The sequence below is a fragment of the Rhineura floridana genome, chromosome 16 (assembly GCF_030035675.1).
Source record: "Rhineura floridana isolate rRhiFlo1 chromosome 16, rRhiFlo1.hap2, whole genome shotgun sequence".
Classification (NCBI taxonomy): Eukaryota; Metazoa; Chordata; class Lepidosauria; order Squamata; family Rhineuridae; genus Rhineura; species Rhineura floridana.
This window is the reverse complement of record NC_084495.1, coordinates 37,511,551-37,526,506: the sequence shown is the minus strand read 5'-3', so window position 1 is coordinate 37,526,506 and position 14,956 is coordinate 37,511,551. Positions and strand designations below refer to the sequence as shown.

The following is a 14,956-nucleotide window of genomic DNA, read 5'->3' as shown; positions in this document are numbered from 1 at the left end:
GCCCAAATGTGTATATCTGAACAGAATTTACTGAGATGTCTTGAGATGAAGGATTTAAAAGTAAAGGCCAACAATTTTGTGGTCCATCCAGTAACAGCCATTTTACCTGTTCAACATTGCCATCCTATGGCACCAAGTCAACTAAACACTTTGATTCCACTCTTGCAACATTCTGAAATAAGGACAAAAGTTCCTAATCGACAATCTCAGTACGATATAATAAACTGCAATTATTTATTACACCCCTTATTGTATCTTCTTATACTGAACTTGATCACCCAGTGCCTGAGCAGCAAAAGAGGGCCAAGGCATTTATTTTTATTTTATTTTGACAATTTATATACTGTTTAATTACAATAATCTCTAGGCAGTATGTAGGGGTTTCTGCATATATGGGAGCCTCACCAGTATTAAAAAAAGTTGCAAATAAAATTATTAAAAACAACCCAAGGACTTAGTGATTTCAAGGACCCACAGAAAGTAGAGGGCAGTAGTGTTTGAACTGATGGAAGGGAGGAAAATGGGGGGGGGAGCAAGAGTATTGGCCTGCTCAAGCCCCTGCTAGCTGAACCATCTGAATGAAAAGCTGCACCCTACATTTCCATAGTTAAGGAAAGGATGCAAGACAAGAGTACCACAATTATACTCACCTAATATGGAGGCACGAAAGCATGGGAGTGGTGCCACCTCCAAACACCCAGACAGTGAAAAACACTATCAGCAGCGTTGTGCTGAACATCATCTGCCGTGCATAGGTGGCCGTGTCCCGAATGGCCAAGGCAAAGGCCATGGCGCCACGCAAGCCTGGGGAGAAAGGCACATGGAAAGCTTGTCACAACTGTGTATGGCCCACGACCAAGCTCCTAAGAGCTGCTTGACTTATGCCCAAGAGCCTGCACATACAGTGTGAGTGAGCGAGCATGCATGCACATATAAATCTATTAGGGGCAGAGCTGCTGCTTGCTTCCACTCGCCAACCCATGTGAACTCCCTAGAGCTTCCCCTTCTACCCCATGCGACTACTAAGCTCCCTTTCCACCATCTCTCCCCTCTCCTGTTCTGTAGCCCCTTTTGTACCCCTTTTTCACTATCACCCCCATCCCATGCCTCCTCTTCTGTATTTGCAAACCCCATTGCCATGGCCCCCTCTTTTCCCTCCCTCCTTTTTTCAGCTCTTCCCTGGCACACAGACCACCCATTTCCACACCACCGCCTCCCGCCTATTCTCCAGCTGCCCATTGCACCCCATTTAAACCTTCACCGCAATGTCCACAAAATCCTCTCTGCATCCTTCCACCCCACCCCTCCCCTCCCCCTCCCTCGGCTGCGTGTGGATTTTAGGCTTTTCCCTGCTGCACAGATTCCAGATGCTTTGCCAGGAGACGGCAGAGGCAGGGCTCTCTTGCTCACTAGCACCACCCTGCTCCAGACACAGGATGCTGGGGCAACTCTCTGGTGAGGGCGGAGGCTTCACCCTCTCCTCTTCCTCCTCAGTCGCTCTCTTGCCTCCCTGTAAGAGCCTATCAAGCACTGACTGCCTGGCCCACCCTCCTTCCACAACCACCTCCGCTCGTCCTTCTGTTCCTCCTTCTGCTGCCGCCAGCACTTGCCAACCCCTGGCACCTCCGAGACACCAAGCTGAGGCTATGAGGCCCAGGCAGCTGGGGCTGAGCAGTGGCAGATCAGGGGGGCCCAGGCATCATGAACAGCGCAGTGGGGATGGGGGGAAAGTGGCTTTGTGGTGGCTTGATGCGGCTCCAGCTCCCAGCATTGCTCTCATTGCCATCTCCGCTATTCCACCCGTGCCTGCCAGCTGCGGAGAGCGAGACCGGCCTTCCCCAGCAGCCTCTCCCTCTCACCCACCTCCCTTTTCCTTGACACCCAAGCTAAGCCTGCATGTGCATCTCAGCCTCTGCAGTGCCTGCACCAGCGACTCATGGAGGAGAAGCAGAAGTTCTCTTGAAGGCCCCCCAGCAAGCAAGGGAGTTCAGGACCTCCGTCCCTTCTGAGCAGAACAGGAAGCGAAAAGGCTCCTACCTGCCCCTTTTTCCAGTGGGGTTTGTGTCCACAAGCTCTGCCTGGGACTCGGGATGGGGAAGGGAGGTCCTTCCCTCCCAAAGGCAGCCCTGCAGTCCACTCCTCACTCAGTGGCTGCAATGTCTAGCAGATTATGCTTCCCCTGGCCAATGCTGCCTCCTCCTCACTGTCACACTGTACTGCACAGGGCTAGCACCATCTGTCAGCAGCCACACAAACTACCTCATGATGACAATCTTGTTATCTTTGTGTGTGTGTGTGTGAGATTATGAGCTACTTTTCCCCTTTGCAATACAAAACCCCGCCCCACTCATTGCCCTCAGATGATATAAACTGCTTTGAAAAAATTCTCCTTAGGCTCAAATGTGCTGTGCCACATGGCATTGTTCAAGATGCAACTTCTGGCAAACAGAATTTTGCAGCACATTAAGGATTAACAGTTATTGTAGCAGACTTTCATGAACAGAAACTACTTCCGCAGTGGCAGGTGAGAAGGAAGTTCATAAGGTTCTTGGGCATATGGAACAAACTGCTTAGTTATTGGGATCCTTGCCCATGCTATGACCCTTATTACCACATTCACCTTCACGCCCCACATCCCAACCTGCCAAGGCCAACTCTAAAGAGATACTTAAGTCATCTTTTAAATGTCCGCCATCTGAGTGATGCCATTGCACTAAACTTCTCCTTTAATGTGGTGGCATCACTCAAATGGCAGCAGCTCATACCAAACTAACAGACCACCCTCAGTGTAGCATGTACATAAATAAATACAGGGACAAAGGGTAAATTCTATCTCTCCATTTCATCCGCATCAGGAAAAGCTGTACAGGTCCAGGACCGGTGCCTGGAGGCAGTGATGGGGCTAATAAACTGAAGATGAAACCCGGTAAGACAGAGTCTCTGTGGGCAAACGGTTCCCAGGTCCAAAAATTAGACAGCCTGTTCTGGACAGAGTGGCACTCCCCCTGAAAGAACAGGTACACAGTCTGGGGGCACTCCCTAGATCCCAAGTTGTCAATGGAGGCCTTGGTGGCAAGGAGTGCCTATGCCAAGATACAGCTGGTTCTCCAGTTATGGCTGTTCTAGTACTGGGATAACTTGGCTATAGTAATTCATACTCTGATAACCTCCTGGATAGACTACTGCAATGCACTCTACATGGGGCTTCTCCCAAAGATGGTCCAGAAGCTGCTGCTAGTGCAGAATGTCACTGTCCATTTGCTGTCTAGACCAGTGAGATGGGATCGCATTACACTGAACCTGCACGTAGTGCCCTGGCTACAGATGAGCAACTGGAGCCAATTCAAAGCATTGGTAGCAACATACCAAGTCCTGGATGACTTAGGACCTAAGTATGTGAAGCATTGCCTTCCCCAGTATCAGCCAACCCAGGTTTTCTGCAGGTGAGGCCCTGCTGCTGGTGGCTCCTTTAGCGAGTGTAGCCCAAAGGGAACTATATGAAGCAGGGCCTTCTCAGTGGTGGCATCCTGGTTAGGAAACCCCCTCCCTGTGGAGATCCTGCTACCTCTCACTTTGCCTGCATGCAGGCAGCATGGCCAGCAGACCTTTGGCATGTAGCATCATTGGGCCATATCCGTGTAACCAACGGTTGGCGGTTACATTTGTACCTTTATTGGAAATTGTCTTACTCAGTTTTTAAATGTTTTTGTTGTTATTGTTGTAAGCAGGCCTGGGCAGGGTAAGAGGAAAGGCAACGTATCAGCAACATTTTTTTTAAAAAAGTTCTGGATGCACTGCAAGACGCACAAGTGTTATTACTATTGTCATTATTAATGCTTGGCATTTATGCAGAGCTGCAGAGTATTCAAAATGTTTTCACATACACTCACTCTCCCAATAATTCTTACAATAGGCAGCATTATCCTCTTTGCTTGCATGTCCCATTTGTGAACTTCCTGGGAGGCATCTGGCTGGCCTCCATGGGAAGTGACCTTTGACCAGGCAGGGCTCTTATTGCACTCTCTTAAGATAACATCTGAGAGCCAGCGTGGTGTGGTGGTTAAGGTGTTGGACTGTGACCTGGGAGACCAGGGTTTGAATCCCCACACAGCCATGAAGCTCACTGGGTGACCTTGGGCCAGTCACTGCCTCTCAGCCTCAGAGGGAGGCAATGGGGAAACCCCTCTGAATACCTCTTACCATGAAAACCCTATTCATAGGGTCGCCGTAAGCCGGGATTGACTTGAAAGCAGTCTATTTCCATTTCCAGATAACATCAAAGAGGTCTGAAAAGGTCTCATCCTCTCTCTTTGTGCAAGCCTACTTCAGTCCTCAGGGTACTAAAGCAATTACTTATTAAAATAATCTATGAAGGGTTTAATATGAAACACACTAACCAGTGCTTACTTACCAGCAAACATCATCATATGTTGAAAATTTGTCCCAATCTTGTTTCTTCTCCCCAAATTAAGCAGGAAAGACAAAGGGTAAATGTTTGCAGCTCTCCCCAAGAACACAGCCAGCTAGATTTGTGGACACATTAAGGAATTTCCTCTGTTCATGGGCTTGTGTAAATTGAGCAGTCTTTAAACAGGTTGTTTAAAGGAGTGGCAATGACATTTCATCTTGCCAGCTACCACTCCTTTTCCTCACTGGGCAGTTAGTTCCAATGACCTCTGTGAGGGAAGGAAGGACCTTGCACCAACTGGTGAACCAGCAGCACCAGCAAGAGGTGAAAATGCCAATGAAGGCATTTCAAGGAATCAGAGAATTTCAGGCAGCTTTGTAGGCCATCCCAGCACAATCCCCTACTTAACAGAGGAAATCCAGAGCTAGATCATCCCCAACAGGTGACTGTCCAGCCTCTGCTTGCAGGTCTCCAGTGAAGGGCAGCTCATCTGTGCTGTAGGCCACTGGTTTCACTGTCAAGCTGCTCTGACGATTAAGAAGTTTTTCCTCATGTTCAACCAAACGATATCCTTCTGTGACTTACGCCCATTAGATCTAGTCTGGCTGCAGAGAACAAGTCTTTGCTCTCTTCTATAGGACAGGTGTTTGAAATGGGCCCCCCTCAGTCTTCTCCAAACTAAAACACCCAACTCCTTCAACCTTTCCTCACAGGTTTTGCCTCTGACAGCGGCGGCTGCTGCTTTCTTTCCACATTAGCTATTGACTGTAAGCAGGGAATTCAAAAGTTCTAGGGAAGTTCCAGATAATTTTCAATCTGTTACTGTTGGTGACACACCCATATTGAATGACCTCTCAAGGTTGCTGCAGCAACTTGGAGCACTCAACAGCCCTCAGCATTTATCATTTCCTGCTTAAGGCAGAATGATCTGCTCCGGGGCTGTAGATCTCTATCACTCCCTGTTTCTCCTTTCTCTACTTTTCCATTCTGTTATCCTATGCAACAAATTCCATTGTTATTTGTATCTGAGGTTGTTTTTCCTTCAACATTTGTTGATTGGGGTGGTGGTGAAAGGCTTCTTCTTCAAGCATAAAAGGATACAAAAGCTCCCACCACAAATGTCGGATTAAACACGTGATTCTGGAAAGTGAACAGTGTAAGACCCATGTAGGAGAAGATGAAGTTTTCAGCCAAGAAATTGAGGAGCTCAAACAACTAAACAAAACAGACACACACACACACACACACACAAGAAGTAAGAGAATTAATTTCATTTATGGCAGTGACAAGATGTTAAGATTGTCTAGAAAACATCAAGCATGTCCATACACAGTATGACTAAGCAGGGAGTTTCTTTAGGTACACAATGCAAAAATAGTTAAGTCTGTGGTTACTGACACAGCATATTCTGTAAGCCATCCTGTGTCAAACAAATACTTAACACAAAATATTAAAAGTAATTATGGTAGTGTGTGTTATAATGGATCAGAAAAAATTGTAAAGTATAATTTAAAACCTTAAAAGGCAGGTATTTGTCATCCCATGTGCTGCTCTTACTAGGTCCTTGAGTGATCAGGGTACCTGACAGCGGCTACACCAACATAAGCAAAAGTGGAAGCAATATCTAGGGCTAGTTGGAGGTCAGTGTCCATGTAATCAGAATTCCAAAGAAGGGGTCAGGCGAGAGGCAAGGTCATGGCAGTCCAAAGTCCTGTTCAAGGTGGTCCGTGGGCAAACACGGGCGTATGCAAGAGACAGGTCTGGGGTAGTCAAGGTCAGGGTCAAACTAGGGAGGTCAGATTGGTCAAAGAACACCGCTGATATGTTGTAAGGTGTTGTTCCAGCAGCTCTTCCAGCCACATACTGTTTTTTGAGTTGGAGCTGATGGAAGCACACCCCAAAGCCAGCTAATTTCTATCAATGGTCTTCATCTTCAGGCAGGCTTTTGGGGTGGGTTAGGTTTTATTATTGTTGTTGAGATTTTTAATGTTTTAATGTATTTGTATGTTTTTATTTTGTACGTCGCCCAGAGTGGCTGGACAGTCAGCCAGATGGGCGACTAATAAATTTAATAAATAAATAAATTCATCCAGAAGTCTCCTTGAGGGAAGGGTCTTACTTCCAGGGAGACCTTGACTCCTGAGGAGTCTTTGCCTGCAGCCAGGCACTTCTGACAGGGTGAGTTTCTGGCTGGTGTTTGAGGCCCTGTCTCTCTTGGGCTCAGGACATGTGCAGCCTTGACATCAGAGGCCAAACTCACCCTTCGTGTGCATGGCTTCTGCTCAGCCTCAGCTAAGGATCCTGGCTCCACCCCGCCTGCCCCCCCCCCTTGAGACTGACCCAGGGCTTGCTGTAATGACAGGGTCTCTAGATTGTCCTCCGATGAGGAATTTCACAGCTGAGGCATGACACCACCTCCAACAACAGGGTGTCTAATGCTTTGATGAATTCATAAAGATTACAAGTTCAGAGGGGAAACCACTGGCATAACTGTTTAAAGAGAATGAAAGTTGATGATTAAGGGGCAAGGGATGGGAGCCCCATGTAGCCACTTAATCAGAGAACTAACCTGTTTAGTTCTGTGCTGGGATTCTGTTGACAAGTTGTTGTAAGTATAATGAGCCTGAGTAATCCCACAAAACAATACTGCTACAACACCTGGAAGCAGAGAGCTATATTAAAACTCTGGCATGCAAAACAAGAAACCCAGCTGAAGACTGCAGTCAATAACACAAGCCTATTTCTACACACACACAACAGACAGTACCACGTTGAAACACACAGGCTTTTCAGTTACAGTGTTTCTTCACCATACAGAATGGAATGGAAGCAGCTGGACTGGGCATCACTGGGCTGGTACTACCGCAGGAACATAGGAAGTTGTCCTACACCTAGCGAGACTTATGGTACATCTACAGGCCTTCTTTAAAGGTGGGGGGGCACATCAACATTGGCATTGCTGCATTGTTGCCATTCCCTTGCCAAATCTCACTAAGCTTCAAAAACCCAATGGAAAAACTCACAAAACAAACATCACTGTGGGGTGGTAGTCTCCTTCTGCCATGGCAGCATGAACTGAAGGTTTTAACTGCGGGCAGAACTAACAGCAGCCACAATCCAGGCCAACAACAGTCAGACCTAACAGAGTGACCTCCAGCTTCTCTGCTCCCCTGAAAGCCACATTCTGATTGGCTGGAAGACTCAGAAGGGGAGAGAAGAGAGATAACTACCAGCAGAACAAAGAGATTAACTGGAACTGTTTTCTCAGTTCTCTCTGCTGGTAGCATCAAACTGTGAAGGACAAAAAGCATCCTCCAGAGTGTTCCGCAGATGTTAGAAAATATCCAATTTGACTTCTTTTTTACAGGGACTGCTGCACTGTTTTTGTAGCTTCTTGGGTTAAGATGACTAAAGGAAATGAGGAAGGGGAAATAAGCAATGGCACCGGAGGAAACCATGAGTGCTGAAGACCTGAAGAAGAAGAAGAAAGGGGCAGCCAGTGGTGTGCTGGAGCCGGCTTGTACCGGCTCACAAGAGCCGAATGTTGAATTTTCAGCAACTTTGCGAGCCGGTTGTTAAGCTCCCCACACTCCAGCTGATCTCACACTTCCAGCATGCATCTATGCCAAGGTAGGTGAGAGCCGGTTGTTAAACATTTACCAGCACACCACCGGGGGCAGCTGTGATGCGTCCTTCCCTGGCTCTCCCTGTCAGGTTCCTACCTGCTCGTGGTTACTGCCTGTCTCTAGGCACCACCAGGGACTCCACCAGTCCGGACCGCTCTCTCTTATGATTTCTCTCCCCGCTCTAGCACAGATCTCAACAGATCCCCCTGCTAGGCAACCACCAGTAACGTCCCAATACTAGTCTTCCCAGAGACTCTGAATACTGGTATTGTTATTCTCTTCACCGCTGCCACCATTTGTTACAGTTCCCCTTCAGCCTTGGTCATTACCTTACCCTCCCTTCTGGTCTGTGAAACCCCAGCCAAGGATCAGGCCTTTGGTAAACCAAATTAAGTATTTATTACAGATAACAAAGCTAACAAGATTAACAAAATTTCTTCTTAAGGCACATAAGCATATGGTTTTACTCAATACTAATCCGAACTCCACCTCCCTCCTGGCAAACAACTCTCTAAACCCCACCAAGCAACCCACTCTTTCTCTTCTCCCCTCAGATTCCACAATTCACCACCTCACATTCCCCAGATTTACCTGTCATCCTTCCATTTATACTGTCAGCCATCTTAAACATTCAGCCAATCATCAAGCATTCTACTGCCCATTCACTCCCCCTCCTCTTTCACCACTTACCATGTATACTCTAAACAACCAGCACTTACCATATATACACTAATATATAGGAACATCACAGGAGCCAACAAGGAAGTAGGACTGGGGCAAGCTACACTTAGGGCCCGCATGCTAACTGGCAGGAGGGAAGTAGGCAGACAAGAGGAGCCAAGAGACTATGACAACCTAAGTTACCAGATCTTGCAGGTACAGTAATACCTCCGTTCACAAATCCCCCAGGAAAGAAGCTCCTTTTAACAAAGTCTTTTTTGGGTGGGTGCGGGTGTGGGGGGAGCACACTCTTGACACAGAATGTGGCTGCTTGTCTACTGGATTGTGGCGGCTGCAGGCAGCTCTCTCACGCGTGACTGGAATGACGCTTCTTGCCAGGTGGCACAAGCACCTCTGCAGTAAACAGTGCTTCGGGTGCCCTGGAAGCATTGTTTACTGCAGACGTGCCTGCTTGAGTGCAGGGGAGGATGGCACAGAGACACAGAGAGAGAGAGAGAGAGAGAGAGAGACCAAGCACAGGGTGGTGGCGGCAGCTGCCCCTTGCCTGCCTGCTCGAGTGAATGGAGACGAGAACTGTGCTCAAAGCTTGAGACTGCTATAACAAGATGCTACATGATAAAAGAAAAAACGCAAAGCAGGCATCCCTGGATGCATTTTCGAAGAAGCCTTCAAGTGGTCTAAATACAAGGCTTCCCTGAGCCGGTTGTTACATTTCAGACATGTGTATTGTTAGTTTTGAATAAAAAGCTTGCTGAAATATGTTGAACTGCTCTTCTTTTCTGTGGTGTAGGAACTTATCCCTGTTCTTTCCATGTTAGTCCTACCTCTGGTAGAAAAGTTACTGTTAAAAAAGTAATGTCCAGGAACACATGTATTAATTTAATATATTTATTTATTTGATTTATATTTATTTGTTTGTTTGTTTATTATTTGATTTATATCCCGCCCTTCCTCCCAGCAGGAGCCCAGGGCAGCAAACAGAAGCACTAAAAACACTTTAAAACATCATAAAAACAGACCTTAAAATACATTAAAACAAAACATTAAAACATTTTCTTAAAAAAGCTTTAAAAACATCTTTAAAAAAGGGTTAAAAACATTATTAAAAAACCCCCATAATAACAAGCAATTCTAACACAGATGCAGACTGGGATAGGCTTGTTGAAAGAGGAAAGTCTTCAGCAGGCACCGAAAAGATAACAGAGATGGTGTCTGTCTAATATTTAAGGGGAGGGAATTCCAAAGGGTAGGCACCACTACGCTAAAGGTCCGCTTCCTATGTTGTGTGGAATGGACCTTCTGATGAGATGATATCTGCAGGAGGCCCTCACCTGCAGAGCACTGTGATCGACTGGGTATATAAGGGATAAGAGGGTCTTTCAGGTATCCTGGTCCCAAGCTGTACAGGGCTTTATACACCAAAACTAGAACCTTGAACTTAGTACTTCATTATACTGTAATTCTTGTTTGTTTTAAAAAAGAAGAAAAACAGACTTGCTAAGCTTGGAGTCTAGTTCCCATGTAGGGAACTGCACCATTTGCTGCTTCAACAGTCACCCACCCAATTTACCTCGCAAGCCGAGGGCAATGAGGCAAAAGAAGCTGTGACAATGGGGCTCAATCTCACATATGAATTCAAAAACCAAATACCAGTTATTTCACTACAGGCTTCTAGACCACATCAAATATCTTAAGTGTTATGCCCACATCACATCACATCACATGTAGGCTTCCTGCTGGGAGGAAGGGCAGGATATAAATCAAATAATAAATAAGTAATAAATTAATAAATAAATGCACACACACACACACACGGGCAAACAGGCCACAGCCTACCTGTAAAACCGCAAGCTTCAGCCAGTAGGAACGTACTCCAAGACATCAAGAAAAACAATCCTGTTTCCAACAGCTGGAACTCACGGAGTTTGGTAAATTTGGTGACGTGGCAGCAGGGCAGTTAAGAAAAAGATACAGATAGATAAAAATATTCAGCAGAAAAGAGACTAGTAATTTCTCAACTTGATTATAGGACCCCTAAAAGCAGCAGGACATTTTCCCCACAGAGGAAAGCAAAATGAGGCACACTTGGAGCTCTGCAGAAAGTCACTGGCAGCTTAATATTTTTGCATTTCAGTTATTTGCACAGTTATCCTGCTGAGTTACTGTTTCTGCTTTTATAAAGTAGCGATGCGTAAACTACGTACTGATTTTTGCAATGTATCTTTTTGAATTATTGTTCATTTTGTCTCTAATAGTATTTGAATTGTTTATTCTTGCATTATTAATATTGTGCTTTTGATATTACACAAATATTTATTTGTAAGGTTTTTATGCTTTGTTACTATCATGAATTGCTTTGAGCTCAACTCTGCTGCTGGAAGAGCAGAATTCAATTATTAAATCAAATCAAATATTGAATTATGCATTCTCATCCTGTACAAGGGCTTTTTGGCAGTGAACTCTCTTATCGGGACCAACAAAGACTACGTACCATGCACTTTACATTATGCATAGCTTCATAATCCATACAGCCATTTAAAAAAAATTGTATATGTGTGTCACACACACCACAGTATCTATGATAATGGAAACAGATCTCCTACTATAGGATCATGTCTTGCATTCCAGCATCAGCTAAAGCAAGCCCATTTCTTTTCAAACAGGTTTTCACTACATGCTCCCTTTTTCACCCATAGCACCCATGTTGGTGTATTCAAGACATCAGTATCCCATAGTTTTGCATACTATTCTCCTAGTACAGGCGTTTGTGGAGTCGTTCATTTGGCATTTATCTATCTAGCTGTTAACAAGTATAAGGAGAAATACCTCTCACCCCCATCCCCAATTTTTGTTCCCTTGAATTATACAGAAGCAAAGTAAGTTTGAAGTTACAGAGATATGAAATGGTTTAAAAGTCAAGTAACACCAACTGAACTTAAAGGATATCAAAGCAGTCACAACTCCAGTAGCAGCTCCCATGGCAAATGATCCACTGAAGATCCCTAAGAAAATCCCAATGGACTTGAACATTGCCATCACATCAAAAGTGTGGCTGTTGTCTCCCGCTGGTTGATATGCTACAATCGAACTGTATGGAAAAGTTAGGCAAAGGTGTTTTATTATTATTATTATTATTATTATTATTTGAACTTATATCCTGCCCTTCCTCCCGAAGGAGCCCAGGGCAGCAAACATAAATAAAACAATTTATAGGAAAAAGAAAAACGGTTAAAAACTTTCAAAACACAACTAAAAACGATATAAAGCACACTTAAAATATTCTAAGTTATTGAGTTATTGTATTTATTGTATTTATATATTGTGCTTGCTTTTACCTTTTATGTACACTGCCCAGAGAGCCTTCGGGCTTAGGGCGGTATATAAATAAAATAAAATAAATAAATAAATAAAACACAGTTAAGAGCATTTTTTCAACAGCAGTCTTTGGGTTGCCAGGAACGGTCCCCTTCAGCCATCAAACGCCTGGGTAAACAGGAATATTTTCAAATTCCTCCTGAAAGTCACTGGTGATGAAGACAGATGCATCCATTTGTGGAGGGCATTCCACAAATGAGGAGCCACCACTGAAAAAGCCCTGTCACGGGTCAGCACCAGTGCCTTGCATCTCAAGAGTTTGCTCTATGTAACAGGAAAACTCTATTTGATCTCAGCCCAACTATATGTCTGGTTGGTCAGCCCAACTGGGCAACTTGGGAGCAGCAGACAGACTATGAACAAGCTTTCAGTAGCACTGCTCTGTCTCCTCTTTATGCTAAATCCTGTAAAACTGTGAGGGATGGGGCCACAGACAAAAACACCATTAAAGGAATCCTCAGGATGCAATTACGAAACCAGAATCAGCAACACTGACTGTTTTCTCAGCTTTAGTGCAGTTGACTCAACCAGGGATGCTTTGCTGTGTGCCATCCTCCCCCCCACACACACACACACAAAGAGCAGATTGTGGGGAAGGGCTTACAAGTTTCTCTTGGTGTGACTATTCCCCTCCCTTACCTTCAGCACAATAAAGGTTGTTGTTTAATAGCCTTTCACCATTTTCTAAGAAATAACAATTTATTTAAATAGTGATTCCCTTACATTCTAGCAGATCACTGCAAATAACAACATATTAAATAAAATTAAAAAGCCATTATAAGCACGCATGCAAGAAAATCTTTGGATGCCTCTCCAGTTAAAGAGGAGAATGAGGAATTTTGGTGACTAGTCTTGCTAGGAATATGGAACCTCCAGGTCCAGAGGCAATATACATCTGAACACCAGCTGCTGGGGAGCCACAGCAAGTTGCCTTCATACCTGTTTGTGGACATCCCAGTGTCATCTGGGAACAGGGTGCTGGACTAAATGGACTTTTGGTCTGATCCAGCAGGGCTCAGCTTATACTGGGCCCAAGCGATTGGTTATTCCTTTGAAAACGGGCAATTAGTCTGGAGGCAGCAAGGCCTGCTCTGTGCTTCATTTTAACCCTATGCCGATTCTCCTCACCATGCTATAATGCCTATCACACCGCATGGATCATCCTTGTTACGTAGAGAGCTTCCTTGCCAGTGCTGGATGTTCTTGGAGGTACCTGCTGCTGGCATGGAAGCTTCCCAGATTATCCATGGGGTGTCTCATGCCACATGTTATTTATATTAAACACTGAGAAAAAAGACACAACTTACGAAGACAGCACGATGGCAACTGCATCGTTGAGGACACTTTCACCAAAGAGAAGGGCATAGAGTTCAACATCCACTTGAAGCTCATGGAATATGGCAAGTACAGTCACTGACCAAGAACACAATTAAGGAAAATTGAAAAAGAAAATTCATACAAACAGGCTCTTGCTAGAATTCTGTATTGTTACCCAGCATCCTGACCAATCTAAATTCCATAATTTTTTTCCTGTCTTCTTCATTTCCTGTGTTTATCATCATCATTTACCAAAGTACTCAACACTCTTCATATAAATTATCTCAGAAATCTTTATAACAACCCTGTAATGCAGAGAGGCCAGAGCTATTCTGTCCACACTGCAGATGTGGAGACTTATTTATTGCATTTATATCCTGCCCTTCCTCCAAAGAGCTCAGGAGTACATAAAATTCTCCCCATTTTATCTTCACAGCAACATTATGATATGAATTAGGCTAAGAAAAAGATATCTGCTCCAAGATAACTCAGTGAGCTTCATGGCTCAGTGGGAATTTGAACCCAGATCTCTTCAGTACATATCTGGCACCACTACAACATACTGCCTCTGGGCATTCCATTAATCTGAACTTGGGCCTTCCCAGTTCACAAATTATGCCACTATACTACATTGGCTATTCGCTGAATCATTTATAGTCCTTCTCGTGAAAAAATGTGTTTTTAAATTGTTTTTATATTGTTTTGAATTTTAAAATTGTGTTTTAAATTGTTTTTAAAATATGTTTTTAAATTGTGTATTTGTTTTAATGTTTTTGATTGCTGTAAACCGCCCAGAGAGCTTCGGCTATGGGGCGGTATACAAGTGCAATCAATCAATCAATAAGCAAGATTGCCCCAAAGGTGACTGCCTACTCATTTTACAGATGTGCTACAAAGATATTTGTCATACCTAAACAGTTCAACACCTTAAGATGGTTTCAGGAGTACAGTTAGCTTGCTATTTTTATTTATTTATTTATTGCATCCACAGCGCTCACCATCACTCATAAGTGCATGTCTGAAGTACTTATTCCTAAGAACATGCTCAGGGCATCATGTCACCAAAAATCACTTTTTGTCCATTTTCTTCAGTGGTGTTATCCCATGAAGTACCTGAGCATCTCATGTTCATTTAACTCAATATAATGAAGTCAGGATGTTCAGCCAGATGAGTGTTTTAGGAATTATTTATTTTATATCCTGCCCGTCCTCTGAAAGGGAGCCCAAGATGGAAAACAGATGACAGAGCACTAGAAACATCCTTTAAAACTATTCCAGTACAGAGGCAGACTTATCCATTAGTTTTAAAACACAGATCGCAGAGACTGATGCAAGTCTCAAGTCTGTGTAACTTTTTGAGAGAGCCCAAGAGCTATTTGTTACAACAACAACAGCCTAAAACTTTCATTTGTTGTCAAAAAATGCCTAAACTAGGAGGGGGAAGAATGGAATGTTTTGGACAGTCTTGCTCACAGTTAGCCATTTGTTCTAAGTCAGTAATCTTAAGCACGTTCAGCTTCCATTCAAAGGACTGGGGGCAGGGAGAGAG

At 44.4% G+C, this 14,956-nt stretch overlaps 1 protein-coding gene across 1 annotated transcript in view; it reads right to left on the bottom strand.

The window, feature by feature from the left end:
- Positions 1-14,956, bottom strand: part of SLC9A6 (solute carrier family 9 member A6) — a 38,659-nt gene that overhangs the window by 10,092 nt on the left and 13,611 nt on the right. Inside the window, exons 6-12 of the mRNA XM_061598989.1 lie at positions 13,398-13,503; positions 11,662-11,803; positions 10,552-10,657; positions 6,978-7,066; positions 5,510-5,623; positions 4,412-4,523; positions 651-804 (exon numbers count right to left, since the gene is read on the bottom strand). Of these exons, the coding sequence (XP_061454973.1) occupies positions 651-804; positions 4,412-4,523; positions 5,510-5,623; positions 6,978-7,066; positions 10,552-10,657; positions 11,662-11,803; positions 13,398-13,503 (823 nt within the window). The remainder of the gene's footprint in view (positions 1-650; positions 805-4,411; positions 4,524-5,509; positions 5,624-6,977; positions 7,067-10,551; positions 10,658-11,661; positions 11,804-13,397; positions 13,504-14,956) is intronic.